This window comes from Arvicola amphibius, chromosome 2 (genome assembly GCF_903992535.2).
Source record: "Arvicola amphibius chromosome 2, mArvAmp1.2, whole genome shotgun sequence".
NCBI classification, from domain to species: domain Eukaryota; kingdom Metazoa; phylum Chordata; class Mammalia; order Rodentia; family Cricetidae; genus Arvicola; species Arvicola amphibius.
The window spans coordinates 153849610-153870428 of record NC_052048.2 but is presented as its reverse complement, the minus strand read 5'-3'; the positions used below and the strand labels follow the sequence as shown (position 1 = coordinate 153870428).

The 20819-nt window shown below is 40.5% G+C and overlaps 1 protein-coding gene across 5 annotated transcripts in view; it reads right to left on the bottom strand.

Annotated features, from left to right (window-relative positions):
- The window catches only part of Ppp1r9a (protein phosphatase 1 regulatory subunit 9A), a 296952-nt gene that overhangs the window by 35550 nt on the left and 240583 nt on the right, over positions 1-20819 (bottom strand). For 4 of the 5 annotated variants that reach the window (XM_038320888.1, XM_038320892.1, XM_038320889.1 and 1 more), the window contains 4 exons: positions 12778-12831; positions 9804-10033; positions 8494-8590; positions 8235-8406 (listed from right to left, as the gene is read on the bottom strand). In XM_038320888.1, coding sequence (XP_038176816.1) covers positions 8235-8406; positions 8494-8590; positions 9804-10033; positions 12778-12831 — 553 coding nt within the window. The remainder of the gene's footprint in view (positions 1-8234; positions 8407-8493; positions 8591-9803; positions 10034-12777; positions 12832-20819) is intronic. The other variant, XM_038320891.1, reaches the window with a different exon arrangement.

Genomic DNA, 20819 nt, shown 5'->3' with positions numbered 1-20819 from the left:
CCGGGGCTACACAGAGAAACCTTGTCTCGAAAAGCCAAAAAAGGAAAGAAAAGCAAAGGAAGGAAGGAAGGAAGGGAGGGAGGGAGGGAGGGAGGGAGGGAAGGAAAAGGAGAGAACAAAAAAAGAAAATAAGTGGATTTTTTTTTTTTGGTGAGGGTTTTGTTTGCTTCTCTGGAGTTTAAAAGCCACTTAGAATCATTAAAACATAACAAACAACATCAAGACAACAACAACAAAAAACAAACTCATAAGCAGCAGAATTTTCAGTGTGCAATTACAGAAACATCCCAATGTTTTTATAATTATTTTCCATACATAGTGGGCATACTTACTGTACTAATTATGCAAATATTTGACAATTATCTTTAAGAAGAACTCAGCCATAACTTGTGGTTAGTATCCTACTGAACAGGGCCTTGATATTGTATTACTGAACCAATACAATACAGTTGGGGTGTTTTTCTGTACCATACTTAAAGGTGGATTTGCTGGTTACAACTAGAGCCAGTGGTTGTGTTCTAGTTGTTATGTATCTGAGGAGAGTACACGGCTGTTATTTAGGACCCCTCCAGCCCTGCAGTTGAGCAGAACCAAGGGCAACAGATGGTGCATCCTCAGATCCCACAGTATCCTCCTAGTCTCAGATCCCCACTATAATGTCACAGTCCAGTACCCACTAGACCACATGTCTAAACAGAGGAAGTATTTGGAATATACCGTCCCTGTAAAGTTCCCTCAGACAGGACATTAACCATATTTAGGTTAAAAATTATCTTTACTTTTAGAAGATCATAATCAATCTTGTAATACTATCAAAGTCAAGCAAAATTGGAAATCCAAAGCAAAATATATGAATTACACTTTTTTTCTAAAATGAGCCGAAAATTACTAAAAGTACATCTAACTTTTCATTCTAATAAGCCAGCTTTTGTATGCTCTCATACCAATGTCCATCTTGATGAAGCTGAGAGGTTTGGAGAGGGGTCTGGAGACATCCATGAATTTATGAAGACAAAGTGAGAAATGTGAACCAAAAAAGCCCCATTCACAACTCCACATCTCCCTTTGGGTGTCTCTGCAGCCTGTCATGGCTCACCTGTAGACAGGCTCAAAACTTCCACCAGCATCACTAGCCAATTTCAGTGCTTGTGTTTTTGAGGAAGTGGGCTACTTTTTACTTTAATTGTTTGGCAGAAAAAAGTCAATAAATATTGATTTCTCATTCATTTGGCTTGTTCATTAAAAATTTCCATAGTGATTTACCAGGAATGTTCACTCTCTAATTAGTGAGAATCAATAGCATTGCAGTGAAACTATTTGTTGACCAGTGAAGAAGATTAAAAATAATTCAAGATAAACAACAATTATAAAAATTTATCAGATTATTAAATTTATTTATACATGACTAAAGAAAGCTTGATTCTACTCCAGAATTAGTCCTGGCCCACTTTTGAGCTAAACAATGAAACAACAAAACAACTACTTCATTGCCATACATCTAATGCTCTTATAGGAGACATTCTTTTCAACACGCTTATTAGATTTATTTATTAACTTACTTATTTGTGTGTGGGGACACTCTGCACACACCAGGGTTGCTGTGGAAGCCAGAGGACAACTTGTAGGAGTTGGTCCTCTCCTTCCACCATGTGTATCCTAGGAAGCAAACTCACCTTGTCAGGTGGTAGCAAGCACCCTCATTGGCTGAGCTATCAATCATGCTGGATATTGTATGAGACAGTCTTCACAAAGAAGAACAAGTGTTCATTTCAATGACTTCCCACTTAATGAAGTCCATTTTTAATTATATGTTTAACTTTAGTTTACAATTCTGGCCTCTTGGGCTGAAACTGAATGCATAATACACTCTCAAAATCTACCAGGGTAAAAAATAGATGTCACAGTGAAGATTTGACTGGTATCAAAGACCCAGGTATCTGGAGAGATAATCAAACAAGGACCAAGAGAAAAGGGACGGGGAAGTAAAGACACATTTCTCAGGAGTCCAGTGGTCTTAGGAACCTCCTTATTGTTTGAAGTGTTTCCTAATAGGATTCTTCTCTCTCACTAAATCTTTTTTTTTTTTGTTTTTGTTTTTTTGTTCTTTTTTTTTTTTTCGAGACAGGTTTTCCCTGTAGTTTCTAGAGCTTGTCCTGGAACTAGCTCTTGTAGACCAAGCTGGCCTTGAACTCAGAGATCCGCCTGCCTCTGCCTCCCCGAGTGCTGGGATTAAAGGTATGCGCCACCACCGCCTGGCTCTCTCACTAAATCTTAAAAGCGTGTTAAGTGTGTGTGTGTGTGTGTGTGTGTGTGTGTGTCTTTTCTTCTTTTTAGTTTCTAGTTACGGGGTTGTTTGAAAGGGAGTGGCACCACTGGAGGAGGTATTTTATTGTGGGAGTGGACTCTGAGGTATCTTTTCCTCAAGCTTCCCTCCGTGTGGCAGTCAGTCGTCTTCCTGTTGCCTGCAGGATGTAGTGCTCTAGTCCCCAGCACGTCTGCCATGCTCTCCATCACAATGATACTGGACAGAACCTCTGAACCGAAAGTGAGCCACCCCAATTAAATGTTTTCCTTATAAGAGTTGCTGTGGTCCCAATATTTTTGTGACAGCAATATAAACCCCAACTAAGACAAGTTATTTTGCTTGAAAAAAAAATCTTCTTTTCCTTTTTGTTTGCTGGCTTTTTGTTTTCTGCTTTAAGATAGTTTCTCACATCTTTAAGAAAAATTGCTTTAAAAATTTAGTCTAGTACATTCCCTGTTAAATTTTAATAATCCACTGACTTCTGAGTTTTTATGTATTTGATTAAAACAAACAAAACAAACAAACAAAAACCCCCAAATACTACAAGTTAAAATACTAATAACCAAAACCTGGGTAAGGTTTGGAGAGGAGGAGGTTGACTTAATCAAAACAAATTATATTCTTTCATAAAATTCTCAAGCAATAACTTTAAAAACAAAATGCATTATAACTCTGCTCCTTTCTTCTTTCTTCTTGCTTGTTTACTTCACTGGCTTCCTCTGGTATTACTTGCTAGAAACGCTAGGTCAATAATGGAGAGAAAAGGAAATGGTGTTTTTAATAATGCTACACTGAATGTATTTTTAATTTTCTAGAGAATTCCTGATTTCAGCATTTGTTATGACAGGAGGTTTGATGAAGACTTTTGTTACTTTCACGATATCAAGTTAAGGAAGTTCCTTTACAGTTCTAACTGGATAAAACTTATTATAGATAGATAATATTAACTGTCCATCTTCAGTCACTGAAATAACTATATTAAATTTTCTTTTAGCTAATATGTGAAATATGAGATCTTATCTTTCTTAATGTTAAACCAACTTTTGTGTTCTTTGCACAGGCTTACTGTGGTCATGATACATCATATTTTAAGTTATATTTTTGATTTGGCTTGCTAATATTTAATGTGGGATATTGAAAGTTTTTAGATTAACTGTATTTTCAAGGTCTGAGCCTTGAGATTATTCCTGGGTTTGCTTCTTTCCTTATGTAGTGGATGTTTTTTCTAAAAGATCCAAAGAAGGGTCATTGGTACAAAAATATCTACATTTTGCTTGCCTGGGATATAATTTTTTCTTATTTTGTATTTTATTCATTTTTTCATTTGAGACAATTCTTCCCATGTAGAAGGCTGGCCTCAAACTTGTGGTCCTGCAGCTTTTGTTTCGTGAGGGCTGAGGCTGCAGATGACAAACTTCTTCATCATTCTTAAAGGCACTGATGCTAAAGTCAATAGGTGAACTGTACACAGGTTTGCTTTGAGCCACCAAGTGGCAGTAACGACATGGAGACTTCTTATTAATTATGAAAACTCAGCCTATAGCTTAGGCTTATTTCTAACTAGCTTTTATAACAACAACCCATTTCTATTCTACCTACTGGCTCATGGCTCGTGGCTCTTACCATCCCTCATGCGTGTCTTGTTCCCTCTGAGTCTGGCTGCTGACTCCACTTTTCTTCTTCCCTGAGATCTCTCTGTCTCCTGTATCTCTCTGTCCACCTAGATCTCTTCTTGCCTCGATTGGCCATTATTATTATTGATTATTAAATCAATCACAGGACACATATTCACACAGTGTAAAGGAATATTCTGTAACAATGCACAATTTATTTTCTCTCAATATTTTAAAGTTAGTATCCTGATATCTTCTGGCTTCTACTTCAGAAATTTACCACTGTATTTTTATTGGATAATTTTATTTTATTTATTTATTGGAAATATTTAGACTTTTAAACCACCCTCTCTTTAAAGCAGCAATAATACTTCTGGATATCTATCTAAATATTATAACAGGTTAAAAAAGGGGACAACTCATCAGGTAGTGCATTGTGTCATATTAAGAAATCTTAACTTATTATCATATACACTCAATATAAACTCTAGCTTTCTTAAACAGAGTTTTCCCTGTTTCCAGACCTAATCTAAGACCAGTGCTGACTACAAAATTCCATATAACCCTTATCTACTTGGTGTTTGACATTTGTGGTCAAATATGTATCAGACAGGATATAGGACTCTAAGACAGCAAGTGCAAGTGACATTTGGGATTCTCAGACAACAGGGATTCCGACAAAGGAAAAAAGACTAAAACACACACTTGAGATCCTAGGACTTGGGCTTGGGCCACCAAGACAGGAGGGCCACATGTTTGAGGCCAGTCTAGATGACACAGAGACATCCTGTCTCAAAACAAAACAAGAGCAATGAACAACTACAAAAATATTAAAGGGAGCAAAGACTTTTTTTTAATGAAAGCAAATTTGGCACAGTTGCTGCGAGTCAGCTGAGTCAACCCTCTCCCTGCCAGCTCTACTGGACGCTCCCAGGCTCGTTTAGAGCCCAGGACGGGGCGGGTTTTGTTGTGTTTTTAGGATGATGATATGATTATTTGAGTGATGGTTTACCATCTTTCACCTGCAGCGTTGCCATTGCTGGAGCTGGTTGGACGGAATACACACAATGTATAGAATACATAGGATATGCCATGTTGGGACTGATCATTGTTTCACCCTCAGAGCTGCATAGGGATTCCTATAAAGGGACAGCTGGGATGCTCTGTGACATGTTTGCTGTCAACACTACCATGGTGGTAGCCAGCACTAAGCTCTGGCTGGACTTAGGCCCTGCACCAAGGACTTAACTAAGATGATTCACATAATTCTCCTATCAGCACCATGCATTTATTCTTTCATAGTTTTTCTGCTTTTATAAGATAAGGAACATTAAAGAACTTCTTTATGCTCAACAGATGGAAGAGTTGGTACTTAAATGCAATAAGCAACTAGAGCAACAAGTACTGTGGGTGTGGATGTGGGTGCACTGGTGTGTGGATGTGGACTGTGGATGTGGACTGTGGATGTGGACTGTGGATGTGGGTGTGAAGGTCATTGTTGAGTGTCTTTCTCGACTGCCTTTCACCTCATTGTTTGAGACAGAGTCTCTCACTGATCCCTAGCTTACCCATTGGCTTAAATGGCTAATGATCTCCAGGGATCTATTTGTCTCTGCCTGCTCCCAGGTTCTGGGGCTACAGATTTGTTAACATGCCCAGATTTTCATATAGGTGCAAGGGATTCAAGGCCATGCTCTCACATTTGGGCAGCAGGCACTGTAGCAACAAAGCCATCCCTGAACACGAATGGTGAAGTACTTTATGGAACCCTTGTATTTACCCTTTGCCACAGATGAGATTCAGTGTGTTCTACGCATGAGCGTGCTGCGGAGGAGGTAAATGTGAGGAGCTCTGGTAGCAATGCTCACCTTCTATGGCAACCTCTGGATTACTCACATCCCTTTACAACTGGTGGCAACTAATGCTAGAAGCCAGGACATTTTTTAGGCAGTCAGAGCTCACTTTATCCCAGGACTACCTCGTGCCAGTTCAAATGACCCCATTCGTATTAGAAACACCTTTTAAGCCTCCACACCTGGGAAGCAGATGAGAACTGGACAGTCCTAACAGACTGCATGACAGCCTGGCACCTAATGGGAAGACACCATGTTGGTGGCCACAAGATTTGTATTTTGAGTTACAGGAAGTTGCAAAGGTCTTCCAGTACTGAATGGGCTGTGTTTGGTCTGCAGCCTTCCTCCCTAAATCCCTAACAACAGAAGCAAAAATCAATTGAGAAAAGTACTTTCCAGAATGTTCCATCTAGCTCCTAGCCAAGCCACTTAAGTCTATGTGCTCACGTGATTGAAATTCAAGATCTACCATTGGCTGTCTTTGACTACAAAACTGGAATAACATGGCTTGATGTGTCTGTTGCTAAAGTCTGCAGTGACGATTCCACCTCGACACAAGCAGGGTAGCTTCCAGGAGGAACTAGCAGTCACCACATCTCACTGTGAGCCGACAGTGTTGCTAGGGAAACTGGTAATTACTTAGCAAAATGGAGGGTGCAGAATAGAAAAAGAGTTCAGAAGAAATGTAAGGTTTTGATCCAAATCAGCATGTTAATAGCACAGTTTGTTGATCTTCTGTAGTCATATAATTTAATAAATGCCATTAATTATATGTTTGACAAGATACCAATTTCTAACCTGAAAGAAATGAGAAATGGGTAAAGTCTACTGGTTACTTCATAGCCTGAGTAGACCACAGCAAGACCCTGTATTTATAGTAAACTACAATTAAACTTGAAACACCCATAAAGGTTAAAAACCTACACTGGCTTGGTTTCTGCGCCTTCTCTTTTGACTTCGATTGCACGCCTTCTCAGGGATAAAATCTGTAGGCGCATGTGCTGATAGCATGACGTACCTTTGCAGCACAGCCACACGGTGCCAAGCAATGGTGGCAGGCTGGGGAGGAAAGAGTTGTCACCACTTTTATATTTCACATAATAAGGCTAATCCCGAGCAGGTGGGGACCCTCCTGAGACACAGCCCTCGATGGATGGTGTATCCTCAAGGTTCCTCCCTGACAACTACCTTCAGGCAGTACTTATAAACGATCCCTTTCTTAGGAACAGCCCAGCAGAAAGGTATAAACCTAGGGAGTGCATTCAAATCTTTAAACACCGACTTCATTAAAATGAACATTTTCAGTTCTTCGCACTTTTAATGATTAAGGAACTTCTTCTGAAGTTAATGCTACAATGTACATAGCTGCTTATTAGAAACATCTATCCGGAAACGTCTGTGTCTGTGTGTGGTATATGCGTGTGCACGTTTGTACGAATGTGTAGACATGCCAATGAGTGTTTGTGTCAGTATGAACACGTGTATGTTGAGCTCAGCTATCATTCCTCAATAAACATTATTTTATTTTACATTATTATTAACCTAATTTTATTTTAGAAGAGGTCTCTCAGTGAATGTGGAGTTTTGGTTCAGCTAGGCTGGCTGACGACAAGCCCCAGAGACATGAATTCTTAACTCTTACTCCTTGTCCTAGTACTGGATTACAGATGGACACACTGCACATGGATTTTTTATGTGAATGTTATGGATCTGAGTTCAGGTTCTTACACTTGTGTGGCGAACACATTACCAGCTGAGCCATCTTCCCAGCCCTGAAAATATTTTAATAGGAGAGAAACATCACCAAAAAAATGAAACAGCTTCTAACAGAATTTTGCTTCAAGTCAGGCTCGTGAGTTGCCAGGTCGTGGTAACACTGCTCTTGTGTGGCACTCGCTATAAATTCATGGAAAACAAAGAAACCAAGTCTCCCAGTCTTCATATTTATGTGTACAAATCTCTTACATTTTTAATGTACGAATGCACTGTTTAAATGAAACATTCATATGGATAGACACATAAACTCTACATACAGAATGGGAATGTGTGGAACATAGAAGTGACATGTGGATTGTGGATGTGTCTGATGCTATGTTCTCTTCTTATTTGGTTTTGGGCAAGATGGACCAAGTATAAGCAGGACCCCACATAAAGAAGAGAACTGAAGAGAGAATCTTAGGTCAGGTGGCCAGTCCTCTGATGCATGGGCAAGATACTATTCTACAGGCGAAGACCAGAAGAAATGGACTATCATTTCCAATGCCGTTTACCACATTTTAAAGATAACACTTGGGTTTGCTTTAGTTGGAACTGTCATTTACGCTGAAGTGGTCATGTTTGATACGAGCTAAAACGGACAAGTTCTTATCCTTAGAAGATGGCCTGAGCTTTGGGATCTCCAAGCCAGAAAAAAAACCTCAAGTCCTAATTACTCTGTCAGCACAATGGTAAGGAGAGACCAACCTTGGCTCAAGCCATCCTGACAAGACATTTGCCTGACTTCCATGTTCTCCATAGTGTCTGCTTTGGAGCCCTCACCCGGAGACGTTCTCCTCTCAAAGATGTTGTTGTTGTTGTTCACCTGAGTCCCACTCTGCTTCAGCAGCCTGAACACTTCAGCCTCCAGATCTCTAATCTAGAAAACAAAGGTCATTCACAAACTGAATGCCCAGAACGACTCCCTCAGGCAGAGCCGCCTCCCCATGCTCCCCATGCCACTCACCCGGACTTGCAGGCCTTGCACTTCCACCAGGTGAGCCTTTTCCACCTCTTCCAGCTTCTTTCTTTCTACTTCCTGTCTCTTGATGAAGTCGAGCTCTCTAAATAAGAAAATAATAGGTTCAATTTAGATAACGTTAGTGAGGAAGAGCTATTTAAATAAATGAAACTCAAATAGAGTTAGTAGAAAAGTTTATGGCAACAAAAGAAAAGATACCTTTAATGATTTAATCACAAATACAGGAGGTATTCTGATTTTCTCGGTGTGCTGTTCACCTGGTGTGAGTCCTGATAGGGAGCATGCACACTCGTGTGGACAGGAGTGACTACACCAACAACTCCGTGGGGAATTTAATGGTGATAATTTCCTGTCAGTAGAAGTGATTCTCTATTTCCAATACACAAAACGACAGATGGAAGTGAATGGTAAGAGCTGAAAAGAGGTAGTTCCAGCGAGAAAACTGTGGGCAATGCATTCACACCTCCACGGGTAATCTTGGAAAAGAGGGTACCCCTCCATTCTGAGAGCTTCTGATGGAATATGCAAATCTGGTCATTTCTTACAGTGTTGTTAGCAAAAACTTAAAAGAATAATGTATTGAGTTTACACTAACAGAGTACTGTTATCCTCTTTTAAACAACTCGTTATAGCTATCTGTTTCAACTATTAAAATATTATTTCTAAGACAGGAAGGAAATATGATGACTGTGCCACACATACTTAGCTTCTAAGGCTTGTCACAGAAAGCCACGAAAGGTCTGGTGTTGGTCTAGTGAGTCAGGAGTAACTCATGAAAATCTCTTCAGGCATGCTCTTTACGATTAAGTCATGGCCCAAGAGATGGGAGGAAAGGAACCGCAGCTCAGAAAGGAGCTGCTGAAATTTCATCTGAGGGTGTGGTGAGGGCTCCAGGAACAGAGGATGAGCAATGCAGAGGCAGGGTGGGAGGTCCTGCAAGTCAGTGTTTACATGTCTACAGAGGCAGGGAGACAGGCCCCACCTGCTCTCTGCACGTAGCATGTCCAACTGTCCGCCAAGCTCATGTGCAAATCCAGTTACATTGCTGGTTTTTAGAACAGAGATGCTTCCAAAAAATCCAATAAGTGTAAATGTTTTAATAGTTACTATCAAAAACTAAGAAGAAGTCAGATGAAAACACACAAAATATATTTCCATGAGAAAAGTTGCTCTCCTAATCTGTGGGAACCCACCTAGTCCTTCGCACACCTCAAACAGTATCAAGCACCAGGGATGTGTCCTATTCAGACATACATGGGTTCTAACTGCTATTTGGATCTGTAGGGAATGCTTACTTTTGTTGAAAATCCTTGATCAACTTCTTTGCTTTGTTGTATTTCTTTTCCAAGGCCTGATATTGGCTTTGAGTCTCTTTGAGATGCTCATTCACAGTGTGGCACAGCGTCTGGGCCTCGATCCAGTAGGTCTCCAGCTTCAGCATTCTCTCCTTATTCTCTTCGATATTCTGTTGAAGTTGGCTCTTTTCTAGTTCCCACCGTACTTTCTCATTTTCTGCTGCTTGCAGCTGGAGAAAACAAATGTCAAGGAAAAAATAATTTAGGTATGTCTGCAGCAACTATCGCTCCATTCTCATTTGTGAGTTTAGCCCTAAATAAATAACTGTCTCTCTCTCGATTCTGAACTAGTGCGCCATTTCTTTTCAGCGTTCTTCTTCAGTCCACACCACTAAAGCTTGTAAATGTAAGTCTACTGTTATGTGCACTCATCCAGACAGCGTGGGACGAGAAGGTCAACAATTCTTTCCATATCTATAAAGGATAAAGTGGGGAAAGCTCAGGGTTATCCATATGACAAATGATGAAACACAAACTTGATTCCAAGTCCCAGGAACTTTCTCTGATACCATGTAGTTTCCTGAAAGCAGGAAAGGATGTCTAGCATATCACTGATTCGGTTCAATGTCAACTCATTTCCTTTGAGAGCATGTGAAATAAAATGTTGGACAATAAGTTGAAAATTAACTAAAAAGGGAGTGGGGTGGGGCAAGAGAGGAGGAGAAGCCTACAATGCAGTAGAGCAGTGGTTCTCAACTTCCCTAACGTTGCAACCCTTTACTACAGCTCCTCAGGTTGTGGGACTCTCTTAAACATAAAATTATTTTTGTTGTTACTTCATAACCATAATTTTGCTACTTCGTGAATCATAATGTAAATATTTGCATTTTCTGATGGTCTTAGAAGACCCTGTGAATGGGCCACCATGAGAGCCATGGGTTGAGAACCACTGCACTAATGGTTAAAATGGGACTTAGTCATTCAGCTTACATTTGTTATTTCCTTTAAAACTTGGACAAGTGGTCCAAGTCCCTAAGAGTCTGGGTTAGCATCTACACAGCGCCCTGTGCTCGCACAGTTCAGCATCCCTGCAACACTTCTTGGGCTTCACGATCATCTAGTAAGCTTCAGCTGCTCTTCCTTTTCCAATCCTTTAGATGATGCTATTAGGTTCCTGATTTCAGTTGACACAAACACAGTCTGTCCCTCAATATATTACAGGGAATGTTAAAAATGTCTAGGTCTTTATAAACCTTAATTTACACCAATCATAAAAGACAAGGATAAGTAAGGATATAAATAGTTGTCTGATTAATCCAAATCTCTGCAATGGATTGGAAGATAGCTCTGTGTTGTTATTGTCTCTAGGTATTCTTAGGAAGATGGAGTGCATTTTTCTCTAGGTCTCTAGGCTGAATTAGAGTGCAGGGAAGATGAAACCCGGCTGGCTTTGATGTTGATACATGTTCAGATGAGGCTTACAGGGCACTGACAACAGCTATCTGCCCTCAGAGTTGCGGCTCTGTCTACTTTCTGTGCCTTCTTTAAACTTAGGAGTATTCAAAATGAAGACATTCTGACATTATATATAGCATTGAACATATGGAATACACATTGACAAGAATATATATATTTATATATCACGGGTATATTTTTTTAAAAAATATTTTACTAAATACATTTGGACAAGAGGTTACAAAGTAAAATTTACTTTGAAATGAGGAAATCTATTTAACATGGATAAGAATCACAATTACATATTTTCAAGTGTGGATATCATAACAATCTAGGAAGAAAAATATAAAATCGTAATTTGCAGTCTTTTCTAAATTAAATCTTCATAGTCTAATGCCTAAGTCTGTCTATGAAAGCATTTGTTAACACAGGGTCTCCTTTCCCTATTTGTAACCAGCAGTTGAAGATGTGCTTTTGAACATCAGGAAGCAGCTCTAGGGTCAGAAGGACTAGGTGTTTACTGCATCAATCATGAAGAAACGTTCACAGCAGCTGCTTATGTGCCACTCACTGGTAACTTATAACTTAAAGTCACAGTGTGAAGCTGGCACTGTGAAGGATGGATATAGATGCTTTGACTAAAGAGTTTCAGAACGCATTAGTCAAGAATGCATTAACCAAAGGAGCGCGGCTAATTCATCCCCCTCTAAAACACACGGGAATCCAAAACAAGCATTTACTGTGAATGAGAAAACAGATCAATGTCATGGGGATAATTTTTATCTTAATTTTAAAGAAATCATGGAAACAATACAGAATCATTTGAAAGAAACTGAAAAATATTTTTAAATATCTGAAAATATACGTTTGTTAGAGCTAAACACAATAGCTAGAATTGTATCTTGTACAAGAATTTTACAGTTTTCTTTGATGTCTTATTTCATATAGATTAAAATATAGTCTATTAATACTTTTTTCTCTTTAACAAATTTAAATAATGCAAGCTAAGTATGTCTCAAGATTTTCAGTCATTCCTGGATCTAAATCAATTACACAGTGTCATAAAGTGAATTTATAATATTTAATTCTTAGACATGGGAAATGTTTTTATAAAAAGCAATTAATGTGCCACATTTAAATAATACATTTCTTCTATATATTAGCTAAAAATAAATCTATATTATAAGGTAAATTATATAAATGATATTTTATATGCCAGCTTGTACTTAAAAATTAGTACATATTTCAGATGCTTGAGCCATTAAAAATATTATTTTTGAAGAAATTTCAGAGAGAATATGCATAAGTATGAATCTATTTAGGACATGAAGTTCTATGTGGCTTTCGCTGGGGTGTGTGCAGTGTGCTCACTCTCCCGGAAGTTCTTTCTGTTTGTGTACTCAGTGGTGGAAAAGTCTCTCATATGAGCGCGCTCCCAGTGCAGAGGAGCACACCCGTTTGTCCTCGGAGTATCTAGAACTCAAAGAGCATAATTCAAACACCACGGAGCGGTGCTTACCTTGGTCTTCAATTTTTGAATCTCTGCTTCTGTAACTGCATGTTTGATTTGCAACTGAAAATTGAAAAGAAAAAAATCTCAACTAAGAGTGTTTCTATATTTTTAAAGACTCAGCAGCGAGAAGAATACCGTTTGACACAATAAAAGCCTAGGAACCTGCTGCAATGCAGCAGGATGTAAATTACAATGTCTAGCGTGTAAAATGACTCACTGGGTGCACACTAATTAAACACAGGGTTTATGGCTCGCAGTCCCTAACATCCGATTAAGTTACCAGTTTAATTGTTCACAGGCCAAAGAAAATAAAACCCATTTCTTGAACTCCGTGGCTCTTTCTTTATGATCTGAGCATCCCGGAGCTGTTTCTTGCTGAACGGCTTGAGCCCATCAACAGGCCTGGCAGAGCGTGAAGATGCAGTCTCACATCTTGCAGAAAGGTGGCGCTGTGGTTCTGTGAGTCTCTCTTCCATTCCGCAGTGGCTCTGCTGCAGAGGAAGGGGGTTATGCAGTGGTTCTGAGAAATCTCCGGGTTTGTCTTTCCTCCTCCTTCTTTTCAATAGCAGGAAAGGTACAGATTCAGATTTATGCCTTCCAAAATATCTACCTGTATGAAGACTCCAATCTCAAAGGGCATTTTCTACAACATAATAGTCGCCTTTGCCATTTGTTTGCGTTCTTTCCCCTCCCCCTACGCAGTTTTCTTTGTAAGAAAGGGTCTTCAATGCGTCATTCATTTCTTTAGGACTAAACGCCCTCCCTGAACTTAAGAAAAACAGTTTTTGGCTCACGATTTGTTCTCTGAAGTCCCTGGGAAAGGAGGCTTTTGAAATTCCCAGTTCTCCCTGTTTTAGAGGTTAAAACAGGCACCTTCATCAGTCGTATTTCGCCAGCTAGAGTCTGGGAGGGGTCACTCGGCAACTAAATCCACGAACATTTCTGCCACACTAATGAATACCGGTACACCCTATGTGGTACCCTGCTTTTTTTTTTTTTTTTTTTTTTTTTGGTCCAGAGTACTTTGGAATTAGAACTGTCCAGGAAGGACTGTAATCTTATGCTATTACTACAACCAAGTAAATTTAATGCATTTTACCAGTCAGCCAAGGAATAGCTGAAGGAAGGGCCTTGAATTACAATGGGAAGTAACCTTTGCTGCCAACAGCACCTCCTAAATGGCTCCTCTCTGGGTCTGTAGCTTGTATGTCCTTGGATTTACTGACCTGCTGGGGACACATGAGAATGGATAATAAGGGAAAGAAGGAAGAATCAAAAGAGGATGGACGAAACAGCCAGCATCCAACTGACAACAGTCAGAGCCTGGAATTGCCAGGCAAGGTGCCCCCAAGGTTCTCCTCAGAGCTTTGTCAGCCCTGCAGAGGACAACGCCGGCAGCCCAGCTGTGGAGGGGGACCCTGACACATTTAAAATGGACTGAAGACCACTTCCATGGCTTAATTCCACCCTTTCTGAACTACGATGGCCAGAGGTTTGTGTCTCTTGATTTCATACCATTGGCCTAGTGGTCTGACTCACTTAGCTGCCCTTAGCAGATGCCAGGGTGTGAGTGTGGCCGGGAAGGAAACTACACCAACCTAATTTTCCCAGTGACAATGCCGTCAGAGGCTGCTTCTTCTCCTCGGAAACCCTGGTCTAGATAGGTCTTCCATGTGCTGACAATGCTGGGACACCCAGGCTCAATACCCAGAGGGTCCACCTCCTGACCATGAGCCCACGGTGAGCACAATGACCTAGTCTTCGTGCTCACAATTTGGGGAAACTGAGGCTCAGAGAAAACAATCAACCTGTTTAGTTGAAAAAGAAATCAATGCTAAATTAGTCTGGGTTTTGATCTTGTGCCATTTCTCTTAAAAACTAGAGATGAACTTTATAATCATCTATGCAGGAGGTGCTCTACGTAAGCCGCTGTGAAGGGAACATGTCCTCTCTCCACTGAAGTCATGCTAATCTCTCCTGCCAGTAAGAACTAACGTCACAGAAGGGCAGAAGTGTATATAAAGATATCCTTTATATACAGCATGGAGACAGATATAGAACTACAAGGAATTATATTGAGAGATATTATACTGTTCGACAGTAAATCAAATTTACATGCCTGGATGACTTTTTTCCATCCATTATTGACACGAGTAGCTACTCTTTGCTGTTTAAAACATATTAATATGAAAAGTTAGGCTGCTCAAATTCATCATGTTTGTCATGTGCAGGTGATGTGCAGCAGGAATGCTAGGTAACCTCTCACCTGCACTGTTGTACCATGTGAAACACACTTCCTCATAAGTGATGACCATTCTTATCACCACACTAAAGGAGATAATCTATGTAAGGCGTTCAAAGCACAATGGCCGAGTAACAGTTATCAATACAGTCAGCCAGGATCAGGGAGAATCATCTAAATCACTTCCCATTTAACCGTGTCAAATGACCCCTGCAGTCCAATACTCAGATAGCAAAGGCAGGAGGATTGTTGCAAGTTCAAGGCCAGTCTGGTCTACATAGCCAGTTCAAGGCTAACAGAAACACCACAATGGCATCAGAAAAAGAGACACAAGGCATTAATTGGCATATACAAAGTCACTCCTGAAAGAATCCCTGGCTCCAGCCAAAGGTCAGATCTGCACTGTATTATGGGTGATGCACACACAAAGTCACTCCTGAAATCAACAGTGGTTCTAGCCAAGGGTCAGCTGTGCAGTGGATACTGTGTTACGGGTGAGTGCCGGGCACCATTTTCTTGATGATGGACTCAATGGAGTGAAGGCATATGGCTTCACTTGTCATGGGACTTTAGACTTCTTTGCTCATTACCACTTGTGACCTCTGCCAGCTTCTCATCTGCACCCCAGTTTTCCAAATGAAAACTGAAAGGACTAGATGGGGAGAGCCCCCACCAGCACCCACAGACTTCCACATTGGGCAGCTATGGGTAAAAAAAAAAAGGCCAGCTCTATTAGCAATGATCAGAGTTCAGAAACTTATATTACAAGCACCTTCTCCTTATGGGGTACATACTAGGCCAGTACCTCAAACTGTGGACGAACCTAAGGAGAAATATGAAGTATCCCACACTGGTTTCTGATGTGGGATGTCCTTCTGTATATGTGTTGCATTTACTGGATAATGAATAAAGTTGTTTTGGCCAATGGCTTAGCAGAGTAAAGCCAGGTAGAAAATCCAAGCAGAGAAACAGAGAAAAAGAAGGCAGAGTTAAGCAGATGCCAGCCAGATGCTGGGGAAACAAGACATGTAGATAATGTTATACTGCCACGGCCATGTGGCAATACACAGACTAATAGAAAGGTGTTAATTCAAGATGTAACAGCTAGCTAGAAATACGCCTGAGTCATTGGCCAAACAGTGTTGTAATTAAAAAAGTGTCTGAGTATTTATTTGGGTACGAGCAGCTGGGAAATGAAAGTACAGTTTCTGTTTACAGGTCTCTAGTTAGTTTGATGTTCTTCTCACCAAATAGGTAAGAGAAGAGGGCTGAGTCGATAAGCAATGAGCTGGCAACAACCAGTGAGAGCTTAGTGTTAGGAGAATTAGTAAATTCTTCAGATACAGAATGAAACATGCAAATCTGGACATCATTCAAAAGATAAACAATAACTCTACTGTAAGGTTTCCTAGTTGATACAGGCCTGAAATTACAGATATGCAGTTATTTTAATCCTGGGAGCAATGCACCTTTCAAGGAATTTTTATATATCCATCACTAATAGTAGGAAAGAAATAAAAATATACAAGTTGAACCTTTTCAGTTTACACAGTAAAACACTGTACAAAAAACTTTAAATAGGATAGCTAATAGTTGCCAAAGTCATAGTTGTGCTAATATGGGATTTTTTGGCTTTTTTTTTACATTGGTAGGAACCTGCTTGCGTTTCTTCTGCCCCCTATATACTGCAAATGGCTCTGGGAGTGAGGCGGTCAAGTCCTGTTCAAATCAGATGAGAAAGACACTCAGCGACATCACTCTGCCTCCTGGAGCTTCCTCGGGAGTACAAGGTACAAGACAACAACCCCAAGCCTGGCTTCTCCACTTCTGCCCAGCAGCCTGCCTCGCTTGTTTTCTCAATGCATGCATTTCTCATTCAATCCTTATAAAAATCTCAAGGTGCATGTGATCATCGCTGCCCTAGATGGGAAAGCATGACTCTGACTGGAACGTCTCTGTGGACCCTGACACGGAATGTACACTGATAATGCTACCAGCGTCTGGGGAGCTGAGCAGGTGGCTCAGCTCAGTGGCCAAGGTGCTATGCAAGGAGGAGGACCTGAGGGGGGGCCGTGGCAGCTGTGCAGAAGACCAACAGCTCTATGTGCACGTGCCAATGATTCTGGCCGGCGAAACAAGAGGATCCGGGGCTTTCTCGCCAGCCAAACAATGAGGGGGACAGTCACAGAGAAAGGCATCCATTGTTGACCTGACCTCCATATCATTCATGAGTGCACATCCCAATACATACAGAGAATCTGGCCTCCATCTGGTGCATGAGTGAGCACCCCAATATGTACAGAGAATAAACATAAAAAATAAAAGAAATTTAGAATATTTCATTATTAAACTAATATTTAATTTAGTGAAACTGTATGCTGGGTATACTCATGGAGGCCACAAGAACACGGCAAAATTCCCTTTGAGGTATCTATGTGTGACTTCCAGAGCCCACTTTCTGTAGTTGATGCTGCAGGCATTCAAAGAACTTGTTCCTGGTTGGATCCATTAGCATTTTTTCCTCTAACTAGGCCAGAGGATCTTGGTCTTTATCTTTTGTATACAAAACAGCCAAGACTGGCTGGAGACACCTGTTTCACAGGAAAGACCAATGCGCTGTGCCAAGGGATGAGGGAACTAGGCAAACATAGTGTGACTAGTAGAAGGTTGAGTTTTCTTCCTCTCCATGCTTCTCCAGAAGACTGCAGGCTCATGTCAACTTGTGAGATCAAGTTCTGCCATCTTCTTGTCAGCTGTAGTATGGGCATGGCCAGTGTCCACCCTGGGATCTCAACTGACATAAATGTACAATTCTACAAGGAGCAGAAGCCTCACTTCACGTTCCGTAGGTGTGCTGCTATGTGGGGGCTGTTTATTGCTTTCACTAAGATGAAAGTGGAGTGTGTACATCTGTAATCGAATCAAAATGTCCACATATGAGCACCAGAGATGGGCAGCTGAAGGCAGAAAGCAAATCAGCTTCAACTGCTGCACTCTGCTTAGCCGAGGCAGCCTGGAAACACTTGCTGAAGTGAAGAGCACTATCTTCACAGTGTTCTAGAACTTCTACCCAGACAAGCCCAGATTCTCTGCTGTCGCTGCACATGGGTGGCAATGCTAGCATCTGCGCAGAGCTCCGCGAGATGGCTTATGGGTTCTTAGCTCTCCTTTCTGCACTGGACTGAGGTCTGTACTGTCCACAGTGAGGTGGGCTCCACAGAAGGAGCTGGGGCATTTCTCCTGAAATATGATGCTATTAAAATGAAGTGGTGGCAAATCTTTGCCATCTGTGCTCAAGGCTTCATGGTGTCTCTCTATCAACGAAAGTGGATTTTATTTTCAGGAAACTACATATGCAAAACAAGCTGGAATTAGCTAGCTGAGCCATAACTTGACCTGATGGGAAGGTTCTGTGCAAGGGCAGGGACCAATGCACAGGGTGGCTCTCCAGCACGGCCACTCCAGGTTGGTTCTCAGAATGTGGGTGCTAATGAGGAACATGTTGGTTCCATCTGACAGCCATCTTTTTAAAGGTTTTACAGCACCTTTAAAAACAGACATCTGTTTACTACTGAGGAGGTAACAGTTCACAGCTCCCCACTTGCTAATGAAACTTCCATAAGATGGCTTTATTTATTCTCCAGGGTATTTATAACTTTCTAGTTTATTTTTCACAGACTTAAAATCAAACACTCCAACCTTCAGACTGGCTTTCCCTAAAGAGGAAGGCAGACTTGTTCTCACTGGTGCAGGCAATCTTGGCTCTCGAGCAGTGCCGTGGGCAAGCCTCAGTCCCGTTAAGAAAGGACCCACTCTGAAGCAGCCTCTCTGCTTCCCACCTGGGAAGTCAGTCTGAAAAAAAAACTCTCAGCCCAAATGGCAGAAACTAAAAAAACAAAACAGAACAACTGCTCCCTGACTATAAAGTACGCAGGAACAGGAATTAAGTACTTAGTGGCTGGAGAGCTCCAGGCAACTGTTTCGCTTGCTTGCCCACCTCCAGATTTAGTGAGAGACCCTGCCTCAAGGGAACAGCAGGGAGCGTGAGATAGCAGCACACTAGACATCCTCTGGCTTCCTTGTGAACATGTGCATCTGTGCATACATGTGTGTACATACCACATACACACTCACACACAAGCAAAATAAATCAAAACAAACAAAACCCAAATAAAACCAGGAAAGAAAAATCTTAAATTAAACTGATAGTGAAAATAAGGTACCAGAAAGTGAGCAGGGAGCTTCATCTGATGTCAAGACACTCTCCCCTACTGGCCTTGGCTGCTGGAGAACCAGTCTACTTTCCTGCAGGAGAATGTGGCCTCTGGGCAGCTATCTCACCGAGAAGAGGAAGGCAGGAGGTACTGACTTGTTGCATACCAGTAGACATGAGAGAGCCACACCTTTTAGGATGCCCAATATGGTCTGGTGTTTCTTCACTTGCCTTGGAATGAAACAGTGAGCTTTGTGTTTGCAGTTATCAACTATTCACCTGATGAAATTATGGATCTCACTTTGAGACTTCAAAGTGAGGGAAATGACAACCAATTGCAAACACAATTAACATTCATGTGTCCATGGGAAAGGCATCTTACAATTACTCCTGGAGACTCCAGGAGAAGAAAGAGTAAAGACTAATAAGTAAAAGAAAACCATGGAAGACCTGACTACCTTATGAAAGCAGATCACAGAGCCAGAGGTGCAGCCCAAAGGAGTTGCAGCTAAAGCCAAAGCTAATGACACAAAGCGTGCGACAAGACTCTGGGCTCAGACGTGTGGAAGGAAGTAAATGAAACCCCCGAAAACTAAGACATTCTGATGACTATTTTCAGAAATTCAAACAAAATGTAACCCACCAAAACAGAGACTTAGAGTGGACTTAAGCATGAATAGAACAGTATGAATCTAATCAAAGCTATCGCATTAGGAGGAGGGAGCTTGACTGGAGCCTGGCAGCAGAGTGCTGGCTGCCCTCCACCCAGGACTCAGGTAAGGGATATTAGAAAAAAAATAGTGCTACGATGCCTACTTCTAAGAAATTGTGGCAAAACCTAAACTCAGGCTGAAGAGAAGAGAAGCACCCAAATCTAGGCTCATATTAGACCTTTTGTTCAAAATATGCTTAAAGCAAGGAAGCTGACCATACAACATTTTCAGTTAAAAAATTGATGAAGAAAATGTCAAGCCTAGCCAATTATCATGGTGTTACAATAATTAGGACATAATTCTTGGTATGAAAAGCTCACAAATACAAACACCTAATAAATTACTCAGAGACACTCTCTAAGAAATTAAAAATTAAAAAACCAAAGAATTAGGAAATAACACTTTTAAAGGAAAAAAGGTTCTTTAAATCTTTTCAAAGTGTAACAAATTTCTTAAAATTCAAGATTTTATCAAACATCTTCATACACAGAATGCAAATGGTATTTTTGTTCTTAATTTTTAAAATGATGAAAAGAGAATACATTTTAAAGCCTTAAAGATAACCTATATTAATAGCCAACAAATATAAAAGAAACATAAAGCATAAAATTATTTAAGCATAGTAACAAACACCTCGAGTAACTATTATAGTAAGTTCAAACTGAAAAAATTATCTTAGTAATAATCTTAGATACAGAGTCTAACATTATATATTTTTTAAATTCCAATAAAAGAAAATGTTGCAACTGGCTTTGTTAGATGTAGATAAACACTTGGTACTACAAAAGTTGTCAAATATTAACATCAAAGTATAATCTAAAAGAAAAAGGAAATCATTGCTAAATTTTATGTGCTTCTAATATAACATCATAATAGACAA